General features: G+C 40.2%; 1 protein-coding gene and 1 pseudogene across 4 annotated transcripts in view; one reads left to right on the top strand and one right to left on the bottom strand.

Moving 5' to 3' along the window:
- Window positions 1-18487, bottom strand: part of SYNE2 (spectrin repeat containing nuclear envelope protein 2) — a 424477-nt gene that overhangs the window by 184206 nt on the left and 221784 nt on the right. For all 4 annotated transcript variants that reach the window (XM_053601260.1, XM_053601261.1, XM_053601264.1 and 1 more), the window contains exons 45-47: window positions 18108-18449; window positions 3468-3623; window positions 2252-2517 (exon numbers count right to left, since the gene is read on the bottom strand). In XM_053601260.1, the coding sequence (XP_053457235.1) occupies window positions 2252-2517; window positions 3468-3623; window positions 18108-18449 (764 nt within the window). The remainder of the gene's footprint in view (window positions 1-2251; window positions 2518-3467; window positions 3624-18107; window positions 18450-18487) is intronic.
- Window positions 7934-14710, top strand: LOC128593827 (FMR1-interacting protein NUFIP2-like; annotated as a pseudogene).

The following is an 18487-nucleotide window of genomic DNA, read 5'->3' as shown; positions in this document are numbered from 1 at the left end:
GAATAAAAACAGAGATTGTTAGTATTTCATATTTGTGGCTCAGCACCCATAGCTCAGTGGTGCCAGTCACATACACGGGAGCTGGTGGGTTCGAACCCATCTTGGGCCTGCCAAACAACAACTACAACCGAAAAAAAAAAAAAAGATAGCCATGCGCTGTGGCAGGTGCCTATAGTCCCAGTTATTTGGGAGGCTGAAGCAAGAGAATTACTTAAGCCCAAGTCCAAGAGTTCGAGGTTGCTGTGAGCTGTGACACCACAGCACTCTACCAAGGGTGACATAGTGAGACTCTGTCTCAAAAAAAAAAGTGATATTTATTATGCATCGATATGTAGTTAGATGTCATTAAAATAAATCAATTCTGCTTTGAATTCATAGAAAAGAAGATTAAGTTGTCTGTAAAAGTAGTCTATCCTTTAAAAAGAAAGTCAAGGCTAGGCACAGTGGCTCATGCCTGTAATCCTAGCAGTCTGGGAGGCCAATACAGGTGAATTGTTTGAGCTCAGGAGTTCAAGACCAGCCTGAGCAAGGCGAGACCCTATCTTCCAAAAAAAGAAAAACTAGCCAGGTGTTGTGGTGGGCTCTGTAGTCCCAGCCATTTGGGAAGCTGAATCAAGAGGATCTCTTGAGCCCAAGAGTTTGAGGTTGCTGTGAGGTCATAGCTCACAGCACTCTACCCCAGAGTAAGAGTGATACTCCATCTAAAAAAAGAAAAAAAAAATCAGAATCTGTTTACTGTGGCTTTCAATTAGTTGCCGAAAACTTAACAATAAAATGAATATCATAAAAATGAAGAATAATGGGAAAGGAGGAAAGAGTAAAAGAATGACATATGTGAAAATGCTTTGTAAAATGCTTGTACAAAGGTTCGTCTGGAACTGAGAGAAATTACCATAATATCCAACCTCTGTATCATCTTTCCAATAATAAGAATATAGACATTGACTAAGAAGTTGCACTTATCAAGATAATCTTATGAATATAAAATTATTTCCTCAAGAGATACTGAAAGTAAATCTCATTTAGGTATAAGTATAAAACAAACTTTTTTTTTTTTTTGCAGTTTTTGGCTGGGGCTGGGTTTGAACCCACCACCTCTGGCATATGGGGCCGGTGCCCTATCCCTTTGAGCCACAGGCACCACCCAAAACAACATTTTTAATAATGAGAAAATGTTCACACATTAAGATTGTATCTGCCACCATTTGCCATCATTTTTAAAGCCAAAAGATGTACATATTATTTTATAAAAATTACAAAACATATTCAACATCTACCAAACTATTTAAACCAGTTATATTGATAGAAAACAATTACATACATGTTTCTTTCGCCAGCCCCAAGTTTAGAATGTATTAGTTATTTATTTATTTTTTAGAGACGGACTCTTACTTTATTGCCCTTGGTAGAGTGCTGTAGCGTCACAGCTCACAGCAACCTCCAACTCCTGGGCTTAGGCGATTCTCTTGTCTCAGCCTCCCAAGTAGCTGGGACTACAGGTGTCTGCCACAACACCTGGCTATTTTTTTGTTGTAGTTTGGCCGGGGCCAGGTTTGAACCCACCATCCTTAGTATATGGGGCCATCACCCTACCCACTGAGCCACAGGCAGTATATTGTCCCGAGTTTACAATATATTAACAAAAGTCATACTGAACAACATAGAACTTAAATCTATTTTGCAGATATTTATAGTGTGAATCATTTAATAAATTACTTTGTAAAATATAGTCAGTAACAAACTTTTTTTTTTTTTTCATGAAACCAATGTAGTTTTCCTAAATGGCTTCTGTTATGGTCATTTTATATTTTGAAACCTAATTACTAATGTGATGGTATTAGGACGAGATAGGTCATGAGGATGGAGCCCCTAAGGAATAGTATTAGAACCATTAGAAAAGAGAACCAAAGAGGGCAGTGTTCCTTCTGCCATGTGAGGACACGGTCAGGAGGTGCCATTCATGAACCAGGGAGGAAGCCTCACCAGACACTGAGTCTGCTGTCACGCTGGGCTTCTCACACTTCCCAGCCTCCAGACTGTAAGAAATAAATTTCTGTCTTTCAAAAGCCACCCAATCTACAGTATTTTGTTAAAGCAGACCAAACAAACTAGGACAGTTTCCATATAGAATTTCTATACTGTAGTTTTTATAATATCCTTTTACAGCATAAACTCTTAAAACCCTGACCTGTCTAAAGTAGGAGGCTGTCCTTGGATTAAAAGGATGCAAGTTCTGAACTTTCACACTTACACTTTTAGGCTTTCTCTTTCTGTCATCGAGGCTTTCAGAGCTGACTCAGCGGTAGTAAGGTGCTCCTGAAAATCTTTAAGAAGACAATATTGGCTTTTTTTACTTTTCTTCAAAGTCATAAGTGTCTTAAGCAGATTATCCAAGTAAAGCGTGGAATATCTTGTAGTGTGGAAAACCAAGGCACTCGTTTCTCTTTTGTTGAGACATTGGGTTTGTTCCAGTGGTTCAATGGCTGCTTTTTTTGCTTCCAAGTGGGTATATAATTCCTAAAATCATGTCACACAAATCAGTAAATATATGCTCACCCAGTCACTCATTAATTAATACATTCATTTTCTTTCCTTTCCTCTTCCCTTCAGATAATATAGTCTATCCCGAAAAGATATTTCAAATATTTTGTTTGCACCCAGAGAAACTAAGGTCCTAATAATACTCATTATTATTTTTTGTTAAAATCTGAAACTCACCATTGGTCCAACATTTAATATCAATTAGATCACCCTATTGTAACAAGGCATTCTGCAACATCTAAAAAGAATCACCTTCTTTTTTCTTTCTTTTTTTTGCAGTTTTTGGCTGGGGCTGGGTTTGAACCCATCACCTACAGCATATGGGGCCAGTGCCTTATTCCTTTGAGCCACAGGCGCCGCCCAGAATCACCTTATTTTTATTATTCACATACATCACCTCTCCTGTTTTAGATACATGTTTGCTATTACGCAAACTTAGCTAAAATTGTCCTGATCATTATAGATTCACTTTATAAAACATGGCCTTACTGGATTTTTAGGTTACTTTACAAAGCTAGAGGAATACAAATACAGAAACAGAGCTATGTAAACACAGCTGTAAAACAAAGAAAAAGGACCTCTCTAACATGAATATTAGGAAAAATGAAAGGAATTTGTCAGAAGCAGAAAAACAGATATAACTAAGAAAAGGAATGACGGCGAGCCCAAATCTCTGACTTCTGCTACTGAATAAGTTTTTAGAAACTTTGTGAAAGAAAACTAGTGTTCGTTAAACTCTTCTTTTTAAATAGATTTATACAACTCACTGATTAGTACATAATTATATAGTTACCAAATTGATCATCAGGCAAAGGTTAAGTAAGACTTTTCACTCTACACAAGCAAATTTTTGGTAATTAAAATACATTGTATTGCACTGGGTGAATGATGCAATCACACTGCCAGTGTTCCTCATGTTTCCATACCTCTATCTCTTTTAATTGTTCATTTCTTAACATAATGTCTAATTCTAAAGGTTGATTTTGCAGCTCATTGACTTTCTGCTCATCTTCGGTGTTTTTCATGCTTTTTTGAACATTGGGAGAAAGTTGTTTTGACATAACTGTTTCCACAGCTGAATTCTGAAAATATAAAAAGATTAAATGCTGAATAGTCTACTTTCCAAATAAACAATTTTTATTTTTCTTGATGAAAACACCCCAATTTCTTCTATTTACCTAGAATAAAGACTTTTAAAAAGTATATTTGGGCACTACCAAAATGATTTTTTTCCTAATAATAATTAATGCATATGTTGGTAACCTCTCCCCACCCCCAAAATGAAACATTTCCGACAAGATAGTACAGGATCGAGCACAGCTCAATTGTCTACTGAGGCTTAATCTACAGGAATAATTTATAGAAAGAAAACAGATATGAGCAAGAGTTCCCAAGTTTATAATGAGCATTCGTTATGATAGAGAGGGCAAACAGTAGGCACTCATCATTACCTATGGTAGTTTAAAATAAGTGGACAGCTGGAGGAAACACCAACATTTCCTAATATTAAGAATAAACATGCCGGGCGGCGCCTGTGGCTCAGTGAGTAGGGCGCCGGCCCCATATGCCGAGGGTGGCGGGTTCAAACCCAGCCCCGGCCAAACTGCAACAAAAAAAAAAAAAAATAGCCGGGCGTTGTGGCGGGCGCCTGTAGTCCCAGCTGCTCGGGAGGCTGAGGCAGGAGAATTGCGTAAGCCCAAGAGTTAGAGGTTGCTGTGAGCCGTGTGACGCCACGGCACTCTACCAGAGGCGGTACAGTGAGACTCTGTCTCTACAAAAAAAAAAAAAAAAAAAAAAAAAAAGAATAAACATGCCTTAAGCCAATCAGCACTAAGAATCTAAACCTGGGGAAGGCAGAACACGTTACATATGGGTTAATCTGGCCTTTGCTGAAAGCTATTAGGTTCTCAATAGGACACCTACACAGACGATGCTTCTATAGTCACTCAATCATTTTATCAACAAATATATGAACTCAGCACCATGCCAGTAATTTTTAAAAGATATAAATTATTGGGTGGTGCTTGTGGCTCAAAAGACATACATTATTTTGCTAAGGTATTAGTTTTCTTTGGGGGGTTACTTCATAAATGAAAAACCATTTAATTTGACCATGTACTCATGTCAGTAGAATTCTTGAGGTATCTAGTCTGTAAATAAAATGTTCCCACATCCACAAACAAGGTAGAAATTGTTGTTTTAAAAATACCCCCTAGTGGGCGGTGCCTGTGGCTCAGTGAGTAGGGCGCCGGCCCCATATACCGAGGGTGGCGGGTTCAGACCCAGCCCCGGCCAAACTGCAACCAAAAAATAGCCGGCGTTGTGGCGGGCGCCTGTGGTCCCAGCTGCTCGGGAGGCTGAGGCAGGAGAAATGCTTAAGCCCAGGAGTTGGGGGTTGCTGTGAGCTGTGTGAGGCCACGGCACTCTACCAAGGGCCATAAAGTGAGACTCTGTCTCTACAAAAAAAAAAAAAAAAAAAAAAATACCCCCTAGAAAGCATCAATACAATAAAATGTTCATAGGTGAGATGGCATGAAAGGGTATAAGGGAAATTTCTATAATATCTTTGCAACTTTTCTGTAGATATAAAACTATTCTAAAATTAATAATTTCAAAAAACTTCCTGGAGCTTCACCAGTTCTAACTGGTAAGAGAATTCAGCTGTCCAGGGTTATTGCTTTTAAAGGACTCAATTGGCACTTAGCACAAACCACTTCTTTCAAAAGGTTGCTAGTGAATGAAATAATTCTGTGAATTTCCTCCAGGCCTAACAATTTCCTTATGTGAACTATGGTGAACTTCTACACTGAAGGCAGCATCTCAAGGGAAAAGGTCCAGAAGAAAGGAGAGAGGTGTCACATCACAGGAACCCTGGTCACATGGCTAGACAGACACCTTGTGACTGTCATTGTTTCTTAGAAGACTCCCATAAACTGAATGAGGGCACAAGAGACCTGAGTAAAGGCCCACATACTAGATCCCATGAAAGCTTTATCTGTTATGAATCATCTACAAAGAATTCAGAGCCTTTGGTTTCTTACCTGGCAAACAAGAGCCTGAGGGCTATGATCACAGAGGAAAATGACAGCACCATTTCTAATGACTGCCCTTAGTGGTCAGGAAAAGTCTTCTGAAAAACCAGAAATCACCCCCAAACACCATTCTTTACCAACCTTCAAAGTCACATCTCTAACTTGGCAGAAGAGCCAACAGAATCTCTCAAAGATTTCACGTTTAAAAGGTGACATTCCAGCGCTCACGCCAGAGTTTAGAACACAGACTCCAGGTCCTGATTGGCTCCTGGCATGGCGGCTTCATCGCCAGGCTTCTTTGCTCACCACCCTTCACTATGCTTTGTTGTGATTCTCCACGCTCATTTGAAACATTTTATTTTAAAATGTATAGTGTTTCAAAAGCACATGCAAGGACAAAATATTACAGAGACTCATTACTAATAACACAGATATAAGTGATTTAATTTTTCATATTAAAAGAAAAAAGAATTTTAGTGGCTAGGCACAGTGTTACATCTGTAATCCCAGCACACTGGGAGGCCAAGGTGAGAGGACTGCATGAAGCCAGGAGTTTAAGACCAGCATGGACAACACAACAAGACCTCATCTCTACAAAAAAAAAAAAAAATTCAGCTATGTATGGTGGCACACGCCTATAGTTCTAGCTATTGAGGAGGCTGAGGCAGGAGGATCACTTGAGCCCACCAGTGTGAGGTTGCAGTGAGCTGGTCCAGGCAAGAGAGTGAGACTCTACCTCAAAAAATAAATTAATTAAACAAATAAATAAATAAAAACTTAGTAACTTCACTCTCGATCTTGGTAGCAAATTTCCCTCCCTTCTACCAGAAGGTCCACCCCAATGACAGAAGAGAAGAGAAAAGATCTTCCAGGAGATCAGAGACAGTTTGCCTGACAGGAGGAAATAAGGAAGGATATTTTTTTTTTTTTTTTTGAGGCAGAGTCTTATTATGTTGCTCTCAGTAGAGTGGCATGGCATCCCAGCTCACAGCAACCTCAAACTCTTGGGCTTAAGCGAGTCTCTTGCCTCAGCCTCCCAAGTAGCTGGGACTACAGGCGGCCACCATGACACCCGGCTATTTTTTGTTGCAGTTGTCATTGTTGTATAGGTGGCCCAGGCCGGGTTCGAACCTGCCACGGGTGGTGCATGTGGCCAGTGCTGTAACCATGTGCTATGGGCACTGAGCCAAGGAAAGATACTGTTATCTGTGAAGAAAGAAAGGACTTAAAATTGATGCCTATTACTCAACAGATTTTCTCAGCTTGAAAGACAACTAACAGTCACTGTGCTTAAGAGAGTTCAGAATGAATCCAGAAATGAACCATTCACATGTGACTGCAGTTCCTACATTTATCATAGATGAGAGCCTTCTGAGAATATTAGAATAGGGAATTATGATACAGAGCCAATTTATCCATAATGCTTATTATCATTGTACTTTTCTCTCTTGCTGGTAATTTTATGAAGCATGATGAGAAAGCTTCTATGCTAGAATAATGTATACACCAATAATTTTTCATTGACTTCAATAATCAAGTAATTCTTCATTTAATTCACTTAATCTTTTTAAGTTTCATGTGGTTCTCTTTCAAGTCCATCCTTTTTTTCTCAAAATACTCTGTTCTTCCCCTATGATTTCTTCTTTACATCACTAATCATTTTAAATACATTATGGTCTAAATCTTTCCTACTGCTGCTTCCCATCATGTTCTTAGTGTAGCATTTTCTCTTGTTTGATGTGATGGTGCTATTCATTATTTCCTTATTTATTCTTAATAACTCTTTGTTGTTGGACTTTTTTATTCTCTTGTGAGACCTTTTCTTTCCAGTTGGAGAAAGAAGCTTTCTAGCCCTTTCTTTGGTGTAGAAGGCCCAGAAGCTTTTCAAAGGCCCATGTCTATCATGGTAATCACCAAAGGAAGGCCCCTCTTGACTCCTTATCTGGACATTTGATTCCTTCCCTTCCACACTGCTCCTGGAATTTCTCTTTAAAAAAAGACAAAAAAACTATAATTAGCATAAATGTGAGATAATGTATGGCTTTTAAACAGTGTATGAAAGTGTGCATATTAAGCTTCTGAGCACAAGTGAAATTTTCAAAGTTAATAATAAACTTAAAGTGGAAAAATTACCATTCTATCAAAAACATGGGTCAATATGCCAACTATTTTTTTTTTTTTAAGTATTACTTTTTTTCCAAACACATACCTTTTCTTTGATTTTAGTCTGTTTGGAAAACAATAAAAGGTGAGAATAAGAATATCATTGACTCTCATGAAAGACAGGGTATGTCATTTTCACCTTTACATCCTTAATTCATGAAGTAAACATTTTACTTTAACAATTAGCTTTTCACAAGATGGTGCCCCAGGCAAAGAAGGAAGCAAAGGCTTTGAAAGCCAAGAAGACAGTGTTGAAAGATGTCCACAGACCCACACAAAACACAATCCACACATCACCCACCTCCCAGCAGCAAACTATCAGCACAGCAGAAAGAGACAAGTTAGTAATTACCCTTTTCTCACTCAGGGTCAATGGTCATGGCTGGGGTAACTCGGGCCAGTCACAAACCTAAATCAAGGGTGGTGCCTATAGCTCAGTGGGTAGGGTGCCGGCCATATGCACCAGGCTTGGTGTGTTCAAACTCAGCTCAGGCCTGCTAAAACAAAAAAATAGCTGGGCGTTGTGGCAGGCACCTATAGTCCCAGCTACTTGGGAGGCTGAGGCAAGAGAATCACTTGAGCCCAGGAATTTGAGGTTGCTGGGAGCTGCAATGTCATGGCATTCTACAGAGGGTGACAAAGTGAGACTCTGTCTTAAAAACAAACAAACAAAAAAAAAAAACTCTAAATCAAGGTGGGCAGATTGCTTGAGCTCAGGAGTTCAAGGCCAGCCTGAGCCAGAGCAAGACCCATCTCTAAAAAATATCCAGGTGTTGTGGTAGGCACCTGTAGTCCCACCTACTTGGGAGGCTCAGGCAAGATAATCACTTGAACCAAGAGGTTGCTGTAAGCTATGATGCCATAGCACTCAACCTCAGGGTGACTGAAAAAACTAAACCAAATCTGTCACTCATAACCTGCCAACAGAGGGGCAGAGTACAAAGGCGCTCTAGAGGATGCATTTCTTTATTTGCTAAAGCCATTCCCATATAGAGCAGTCAAAAACAATGGTAAGCATGAGCAGACATCACCATCAGAGAGGCAGACCCACACAGTCTCAGAGGCTGCCTATTTCTCTTAACAGAACATCTAGAATGTTAAGGTGACCAGTAAGGCACAGCCAGCCACAACCACTTCTCAGGCCTCCTCTCTGCCACTTCCTCTTCCTCTGCCCACTATGTCCCACCCACAGACTATGTCCCACCCACAGTGCACTTAATCAGCTTCGAAACTCCTCCAGCTGTCTTCATGACAAAAGGAAAGAGATCAAACGCCCAGCCCTGAGCTCCAGTAGCTCCCGGGGATGAGGTCAGGCTCAGTCCAAATGCTGTTCCCTGAGAGACACTCTCTCTGATCCTACAGTTTAGGTCAAGATTCCTTGGTTAAAGGTCACCATGGAACTGGGTCTCTTCCTTTAGTTCCTGTAATTAGGCCCTCACAAGTGTAATCAGTTAATTATGTATGTCTGCCCATCTAAACCAGCAGCTCCATGAGAACAGAGACCCTGTCTGTCTGAATCCTCGCTGCCCATTCAAGAGATTCACTCAAACCAGAGAATAAATACAAGAAGTTTACTTTGTCTTCCACTTTCAATAATTTGTGGGGTTTTGTTTTGTTTTCTTTTTTCACTATGTCGCTTTCGGTACAGTACTGTGGTGTCACAGCTCACAGCAACCTCAAACTCTTGGGCTTAAGCGGTTCTCTCGCCTCCGTCTCCCAAGTAGCTGGGACTACAGGCGCCCACAACACCCAGGCTATTTTTTTTTGTTGCAGTTGTCCTTGTTGTTTGGCAGGCCCAGGCTGGGTTCAGACCTGCCAGCCTCGGTGTATGTGGCTGGCGCCCTAACCACTGAGCACAGGCACTGAACCAATTTGTGGGGTTTTGAGTGGAGTGAAAAAGAAACTGAGGAGCTGTCAACATAGCAGTCATTGACCAGATATCTGTTAGGAATGACAGGAACAGGGTTTAGCTGGGGATGAGAGAAAGTGGGGAAAGTTTGAGACAAATGCTGGAATGACGGGGATGAGGCACTCATGGCAACTCGGGAGGCCAAGAGGACACACCGCTCATTAGCATATGAAAGGCATTAAAAAGTCACAAAGTAAAGAAAACCTATTTGAATTTGTTTAATCCTACAGTTTTATAACTTATTCAGACTTCAATTTTCCAGCCACATAATCCACGTTGGAAAATATTAGAGGTAGTTTCAGACTGGGCTCTAGGTCCAGATGTCCTGGACATTCAACTTCCTCACCTGAAATATTAGACTAGAAACAGATATTTCTCTTTTTCAGCCCATGATTTTAAGACTTTTGAACATGTTCTCCAAGGCACTTTACTTTTTTTTTTTTTTTTTGAGACAGAGTCTTACTATGTCGACCTCAGTAGAGTGCTGTAGTATCACAGCTCACAGCAACCTCAAACTCTTAGGCTTAAATGATTCTCTTGCGTTGGCCTCCCAAGTAGCAGGGACTACAAGGCCCCGCCACAACGCCCACCTATTTTTTGTTGTTGTAGTTGTCGTTGTTTGGCGGGCCCCAGGCTGAGTTCAAACCCACCAGCCCCAGTGCATGTGGCTGGTGCCCTAGCCACTGAGCTACAGGCACTGAGTCTGAAAGGCAAATTGCTTACACGTGACAAAAGCATGCCTACTACGTAAGTCACTTATTCTACAGTTCTAAGTTACTTATGTTATAAATATTGGATAATGAAAAATACCTCTAGCCAGAAAGGCAAAGTAGAACACACTGGTTGACACTCGGCCCAACTATGAAGTATGTGCTCCATTATAAATTTTCCTTCCTCCCTACCCACTTTTTTTTTTTTTTTTACTAAATTACCAGGCACAGTGGCTCATGCCAGTAATCCTAGCACTTCGGGAGGTTGAGGCAAGAGGATCCCTGAGCTCAGGAGTTCAAGACCAGCTGAGCAAGAGCAAGACCCAGGCTCTACTAAAAATAGAAAAATACTACCTGGGTGTTGTGGTGGGTACTATAGTCCCAGCTACTCAGGAGGCTGAGACAAGAGAATTACACAGCCCAAGAGTCTGAGGTTGCTGTGAGCTAGGCTGACGGCATGGCACTGTAGCCTGGGCAACAGAGGAAGACTGTCAAAAGAGAAGGGAAGGAAGAAAGGAAAGAAAGAAAGACAGAAAGAAAGAAAACTGTGCTGCAGCAGTCTCCTTCTCGTTCCAGTTCTGACTCCAACTTGGGTCTTGCTCACTTAGCCAGAACTGGAAGCCTTGCATATTTTGCCTGTACGTGTGATCCTCTCCCTTCCAGGATTTATCTACAAATGCTTTCTTAAACAGCAAATTATAAATGCTCAGAACTTTTGAAAAGAACAAAAAACAATTCAGAAATACCGACTAACAATTATACTCAATGACAAGGAAATTAAAAAAGTAATTACAGGGCGGCGCCTGTGGCTCAGTCGGTAGGGCACTGGCCCCATATACCGAGGGTGGTGGGTTCAAACCCGGCCCCGGCTGAACTGCAATCAAAAAATAGCTGGGCGTTGTGGTGGGCGCCTGTAGTCCCAGCTACTCGGGAGGCTGAGGCAGGAGAATCGCCTAAGCCTAGGAGTTGGAGGTTGCTGTGAGCTGTGTGAGGCCACGGCACTCTACCGAGGGCCATAAAGTGAGACTCTGTCTCTACAAAAAAAAAAATTAATTAATTAAAAAAAAAAAAATAATTACAGACAAAAGTTCAGGGTGTTTTAAAAAGTGATTATGTCATGCAGGACGGCGTTTGGGACACATAGGACAGGAAAGCACATTCAATACCAGTTAACTTGTAATGTTGCATTATAATTTTTAGAAAAATAATCACTTAGAAATGTATGAATTTCCCTGTTTTTCCTCTTTATCATTTCCCTTTATGGATGCCCAAAATCATAAGAGATTAGACAGTCCTCACTTTGTCCTAATTTGTTACTTCTCTTATCTTATATAGGATGGGGGAGATGGAAGGTGGTTCTGCCTATTTATACTTGAAAACTCTTAAGAAATCCACATCTATAAAAATGTGCAGTATGATATTGAATCACAAGCACTTGCACCCTTCAGACTAAAGTTTGCAAACCCTCCTATCTCTAGGTCTGTCAATATTTCTGATATTAAAAATAGCCGCCCAGCAGGCAGTGTCTGTGGCTCAAGGAGTAGGGCACTGGGCCCATATACCAGGGGTTGCAGGTTCAAGTCACAAAAAAAAAAAAAAAAAAATTTGGCTGGGCATGGTAGCTCACACCTATAATCCAAACACTCTGGGAGGCGGAGGTGGGAGAATTGCTTAAGGTCAGGAGTTTGAGAATAGCCTGAGCAAAAAGTGAGACCCAGTCTCTACTAAAAACAGAAAAAAATAAACCAGCACAGTGGTGCATGCCTGTGGTCCCAGGTACTTAGGAGGCGGAGGCAGAAGAATCACTTGAGCTCAGGAGTTTGAAGTTGCAGTGATGTATGATGATACCACTGCACTTCTGCTGGGGTGACAGAAGAGACTCTCTCAAAAAAAAAAAAAAAAAAGGGAAAAGAAGAAAAAGGGAGAGGAGGGGAGCAGAGGAAAGGGGAGGGGAGGGAAGGGAAGGTCAGCCAAGATCTAGATCTAAATAAAAATATCCCCTAAATTTTATCTAAATGAAATTCTTGGCAATGCATTAAAGATAGCATTTTTTGAAAACTGCAATCATGCATTACGGAAAATTCTAAGATTAATAAAGTATATTCAAGATGAAGTAAGAGAAAATAAAAACTTCCTGGCTTAGCGCCCGTAGCTCAGTAGTTAGGGCACCAGCCACATATGCTGAGGCTGGTTGCTTCGAACCCAGCCAGGGCCTGCTAAACAAGAAGACAACTGTAAAAAAAAAAAATAGACGGACGGAGACTCTGACAGTACAGCAACCCGCAGCCTCAGCCAGGGAGTCCCAGACGCTTTCAAAGGAGAAGTCCGGCCAGCCACAGCCTCAGCACCATCACAGCCACCACCATCTGCACCATCACCCCCAGCAGCAGCAGCAGCAGCTGCCACACCACCACCACCATTATTACTTCTACAACCATAACCACAACCACCACCACCACCATCATCACCAGCAGCCTCACCAATACCTGCAGCATGGAGCCAAGGGCAGCCCCAATGCCCAGCCAAAGCCACTGAAATATGAGCAGAAACACAACCTCCAGCAGCACCAGGAAATGCCAAAGAAGAAAACAGGCTATGGTGAACTAAATGGTAATGCTGGAGAAAGAGAAATATCGTTAAAGAATCTGGATTCTGATGAAGCTAACAGCCCTATTTCCAGGGTCCTCAATGGAAACCAGAAGTTGTAGATACTAGCCTGAAACAGACTGTAAAGGCCAGCACCTTTGGGAAAGCAGGCATTAAAACCAAGAATTTCATTCAGAAAAACAGTATGGACAAAAAGAATGGGAAGTCTTATGAAAATAAATCTGGAGAGAACCAGTCCATAGATAAGACCAATACTACAGCAATTCCAAATGGTGTTGTAACGAATAATTCTGGCGATATTACTAATGGTTATAGGGGTAAAGGAGCAGATAATGATGGTAGTGGATCTGAAAGCAGATATACCACTCCTAAAAAAAGAAAAGCTAGGCGCAATAGTGCCAAGGGTTGTGAAAACCATTAATTTAGTGCAGGACAAAATAATGCAACAAGAATCCAGTGTCCCAACCTTAAAACAAGGACTTGAAACTTTCAAGCCTGACTATAGTGAACAAAAGGGAAATTGAATAGATGGTTCAAAGCCCATTTGGAAGTATGAAACTGGGCCTGGAGGCACAAGTCGTGGAAAACCTGCTGTGGGTGATGTGCTTCAGACAAGCTCAGATGTTAAACCTGGTGCGAGCAGCAAAAAGTTTGATGATGCTTCAGCTGTTGCCTCCAAAGAGGACTCATGGACACTATTTAAACCACCCCCAGTTTTTCCAGTGGACAATAGCAGTGCTAAAATAGTTCCTAAAATAAGTTATGCAAGCAAAGTTAAGGAAAACCTCAACAAAACCATGCAGAACTCTTCTGTGTCACCATCTTCATCTTCATCCTCTTCGTCATCTACTGGGGAAACTCAGACCCAATCTTCAAGTCGGTTATCCCAGGTTCCTGTGTCAGCGCTGAAATCTGTTACTTCTGCCGGCTTTTCTAATGGGCCTGTTTTAGCAGGGACTGACGCAAGTGTATATCCTTCAGGGGCCAGCACTGCTAACTACTGCTGCTAATACTCTCTCATCCATGGTCCCCAGGACATGAGTCTAACTTCAGCAGCTGTTGAACAAATTAAGTCTAGCCTTTTCATCTACCCTTCAAATATGCAAACTGTGCTGTTGAGCACAGCACAAGTAGATCTGCCCTCTCAGACAGAGCAGCAAAACCTGGGGAATATCTTCCAGAATCAGTGGGGTTTATCATTTATAAATGAGCCCAGTGCTGGCCCTGAGACTGTTACTGGGAAGTCATCAGATCATAAAGTGATGGAGTTGACATTTCAAGGAGAATATCCTGCCACTTTGGTTTCACAGGGTGCTGAAATAATCCCCTCAGGAATTGAGCATCCTGTGTTTCCCAAGGCTTATGAGCTGGAGAAACGGACTAGTCCTCAAGTTCTGGGTAGCATTCTGAAATCTGGGACTACTAGTGAGAGTGGAGCCTTATCTTTGGAACCCAGTCATACAGGTGACGTGCAAAAGGCAGACACCAGTAGTCAAGGTGTTTTAGTATTTCTCTCAAAGGACTGTGAGATAGAAAATCAAAATCCTCTGGCCTCTCCTACCAACAAAGAACAGAAATGCCAGAGAAGCCTAGAAAGAAATGATAACTGGGGTTCTTTTGACCTGAGGGCTGCTATTGTATATCACACTACAGAAATGGAATCTGTTTGGAATTTGCAGAAGCAAGATCCCAAAACGATAATCACTTACAATGAAACCATGGATAGTCCAGATCAATGAAGGACCAGACTGCCTATTTGCAACCTTTCTGCAGCACTAGAGCCACCGTTCATGGGGGTCACAGGCTTTTATGCTCCTAGATCTTCAACGCAGCAGAGGAACCATAAGTAGAATCACAGGATAATATATACAAATATATATATAGTTATTTAAAAAAAGGCAACTGAAAGTAATTAGACTTCTTTTTTTTTTTTTTTTTTTTGGTTGCAATTCAGCCAGGGTCGGGTTTGAACCCGCCACCCTCGGTATATGGGGCCAGCGCCTTACTGACTGAGCCACAGGCGCCACCCCGTAATTAGACTTCTTAAGGAATCAAATTTCTTTCTTTTTTTTATTTTATTTTATTTTATTTTTTTATTGTTGGGGATTCATTGAGGGTACAATAAGCCAGGTTACACTGATTGCAATTGTTAGGTAAAGTCCCTCTTGCAATCATGTCTTGCCCCCATAAACTGTGACACACACCAAAGGAATCAAATTTATTTCAAGAGACCTCACATGGTTATTTAATCTCCGGTACTGAATAGTTTTTTTTTTTTTCTTTTGTTTTTGTTTTTAAGTGTGAATGCAAGTGATTAATGAATACAGACTTAACAAGTGTGGTTCTAAAGTTCCTGCTGTCATCAACTTGGGCAACAAATGCCCCATTGGAAAGGCAAATCCACATTAAAGACCTCTGTATTTTGTTCTGTGACTAAAGTGATACACTAATCATGGGGAACCCAGAATCATTCAACATTCCCCGCCCCCCACTCCTCCTCTGATCTTTTGGTTTTACTTTAAGCCCTGTGAGAATGTTGGATAAATGCCTTGAAGTTTGCAGAGGTGTATTTTTTTAGCGAATATTATTTGCATGTCTCGCCAGGAGTTAGGCAGGCTCTGTGGGTTGTTAGGGGAATATTTTCTTTACTTTTATTTTTTGTGGGATGGGGATAAGGGAGGGCCTTGAAGTTCTATGATTCTGGAATAGTTGGTGGTGCATAGTTAAACTTGGCTTCAGTTACCTATTGGACTTTAACAACTGAAGAATACATGAGTGTTATTTTTAAAAAGTTGCAGAACAAACAATTGGTTTGGATATTCAATATGGAAAAATTTTCCTGTGCCCATATTTTAATGTAATTGTATAACTGGGAGCAAAAAATATAATCTGCTTTCCAACTGTAAAAAAAAATAAAATAGACGGATGTTGTGGCAGGAGCCTATAGTCCCAGCTACTTGGAAGGCTGAGGCAAGAAAATCGCTTACGCCTAAAGAGTTTGAGGTTGCTGTGAGCTGTGAAGTCACAGCACTCTACTGAGGGCGACATAGTAAGACTCTGTCTCAAAAAAAAAAAAAAAAATTCTTAAAAACTTCTGGACTTTTAAAATAATCTGACAAAAGTCCCTCTAGATGTCAAAAAGATATGTAAACTCAGTATTAATTAGATATTTAATTAGTGTTAGATTTTCAGCTGTGACAACTCTCTCTCTGCATTCTAGCAGAAAACAGGTCTCAATAAATGTTTTTAATGATTGAAGTGCTTATTTTCGCTCTCACATAGGTTTAGATTTACCAGATTAAATTCTGTGAATTATGCTTTTATGCACTGTATGTATTTGTTAGACTGAGACCTTGCTGAAGTTGTTTAGGCTAAGTTAATGGCATCTGTCACATCATGCTTGTATGTTATTTGTCTACGAATATCTTTGATCTTTTTCACTAGCTGCTATTTAACCTTAAAATTGCTATTGACTTTACATAGTCCAATGTTATGTAACGTTACAAAGTCTAATAATACATAAAAGTAAACATAGCCAGTACTTACAGTAAAGAAAATAAGAATCACAGCTTCAGTAAAATATTCATGTCACTAAAATAATTTTTTTTTCTTTTTTTTGCAGTTTTTTATTTTTATTTTTTTGGCCGGGGCTGGTTTGAACCCACCACCTCTGGTATATGGGGCCAGCGCCCTACTCCTTGAACCACAGGCGCCACCCTAAAATAAATTTTTTAAGTGTTGCTAGAGAATTAAGTCAAGTTTTCTGTAATCCATACTTTTTATCTTTTTGCACAGCTCCTGAACCAGAACAGGTTCTAGGAGACTCCTTAATCCTGATTTATGAAAATCATTTGACAATTAAAAAAATACATTTTAATGAAATATCATAAATTACCAATAAACCATCATTCTGGTACAAATAAAAGCTTAACAAATTAAAGCAACATTTTTATTATTGGATTATGATCTTCATATAGTTTTCAATGCACTCTATTGAATTTGGGAGTTCAGTCAAAATGGGTCTGTTAAGTTAGTTTAAAATTTATTGGGCAACTAGCTCCCTTAAGCAGGGTCGTGTGTTAGGACTACGTCTTCTCAGACGACCTCTCATAGAAATCAGGTGTTTTTCCTTTTTTACTTTATCCATTGTTATTTAAATATCATTAAGAAAGTTTATTTTACACATACGATCTTCACAGTGTCACCTCGAAAGACATATTTCCTTAGCAATATCCAACCCCGTGGGATTTATAAGAAGACTTTCCCATGACCAATGGAATGTTCTGTTGGCGTTTAACCTTATTTTACACATTTCTAGAAAATTCTGTCTGGGTCTTTTACTCTTCCATGTATTTCTGTTCCAGGAAGACCATAGAAGTGCCTGTTCTCTTCATTCCAGAAAAGCTGACAGGAACTCACATGTGAGTGGCTTAAGCTTCATTCTCTCCCACTGGACCCTGGAAAGTGAGAGCCTGCCTGCTAGGGACACCCTTTTAAATAGAGTTTACTGGGTAGCTTTTTGTCTGGGCCTTTTCCAACTCAATCCATATGAGAAAAGTACTTTAAGAGCCCCAATAAAATATACCCATTTGGTTGTTTACAATGAAAAAAAAAAAATTCTTCCCTCTCCCCAGGGAATAGAAGGCTCCTTATGCTAAATGATCTAAGGACATTTAAAAGTATATTGGCAGCAGAGGGTTAATGTGAGAAGAAAAGGAAAGAAATATAAAGAAACAAAAGTGTCCTTTCAACAGTCTCTGACTTCACTATAAATCAATCAAAAAAATTGGGCTCTTGGATTATTTTCTGAGAAAATGGGAAAAGTACATTTTCCTTTTCTTTTGCCTTTTCTAATTTGCCTTTGTGCTCTTGACCCATGAAACTGTATCTGATTACATATCAGAGAGAGAATAATAAAGCTAAATTGGTGACTGACATTTTAGCAGACTAAACAGTAATATTTCACCACTGAAATCCTGGACAGTTTTCTAAGGGCTCTTTTTACAAGTGGGCTTCACAAATAGCCAGTATATTGAGGATTTAATTATGAAATCAGAATGCTTAGTTCACAACCCTCTTTTCAGAGCCAAATACCTCTTCATTCTTAGACTCCACATCTTAGAGAATGCAATCACGAGCACTTACCTTGTTTATTTCCCAGCCTTCGTCCAACTTTTCCACTACACCTGATTCCTGAGTAGACTCCTGAACATCAGAAGTGGTCTGCTTCTCTCTGCCTGGCAGAGTAAACTTTTCTTTCTTTTCTGTTGAGCATTTTGATTTGAGAATGCTATTGAGATAATTTTCTGTCTCCTGCTTAGCAGATTCAAGCCCTTTTTTCAAATCTTTTTGTTTACACTTAAGTGATTTTATTTCATCCTTAATAATCTTCTGTCCCACTGAAGATGTATTTTGCTTGATGGATTCAGCTAAAGCAAAAATCTTTCTTAGTGTGCCATCATGTAGATGGAATCCATTCTCTAATTCCTAAGAGTAGAGAAAAGATTGTTACAAAAAGAATCTCC

This window comes from Nycticebus coucang, chromosome 9 (assembly GCF_027406575.1).
Source record: "Nycticebus coucang isolate mNycCou1 chromosome 9, mNycCou1.pri, whole genome shotgun sequence".
In the NCBI taxonomy this organism is placed as follows: domain Eukaryota; kingdom Metazoa; phylum Chordata; class Mammalia; order Primates; family Lorisidae; genus Nycticebus; species Nycticebus coucang.
This window is presented reverse-complemented; position numbering and strand designations above follow the sequence as displayed.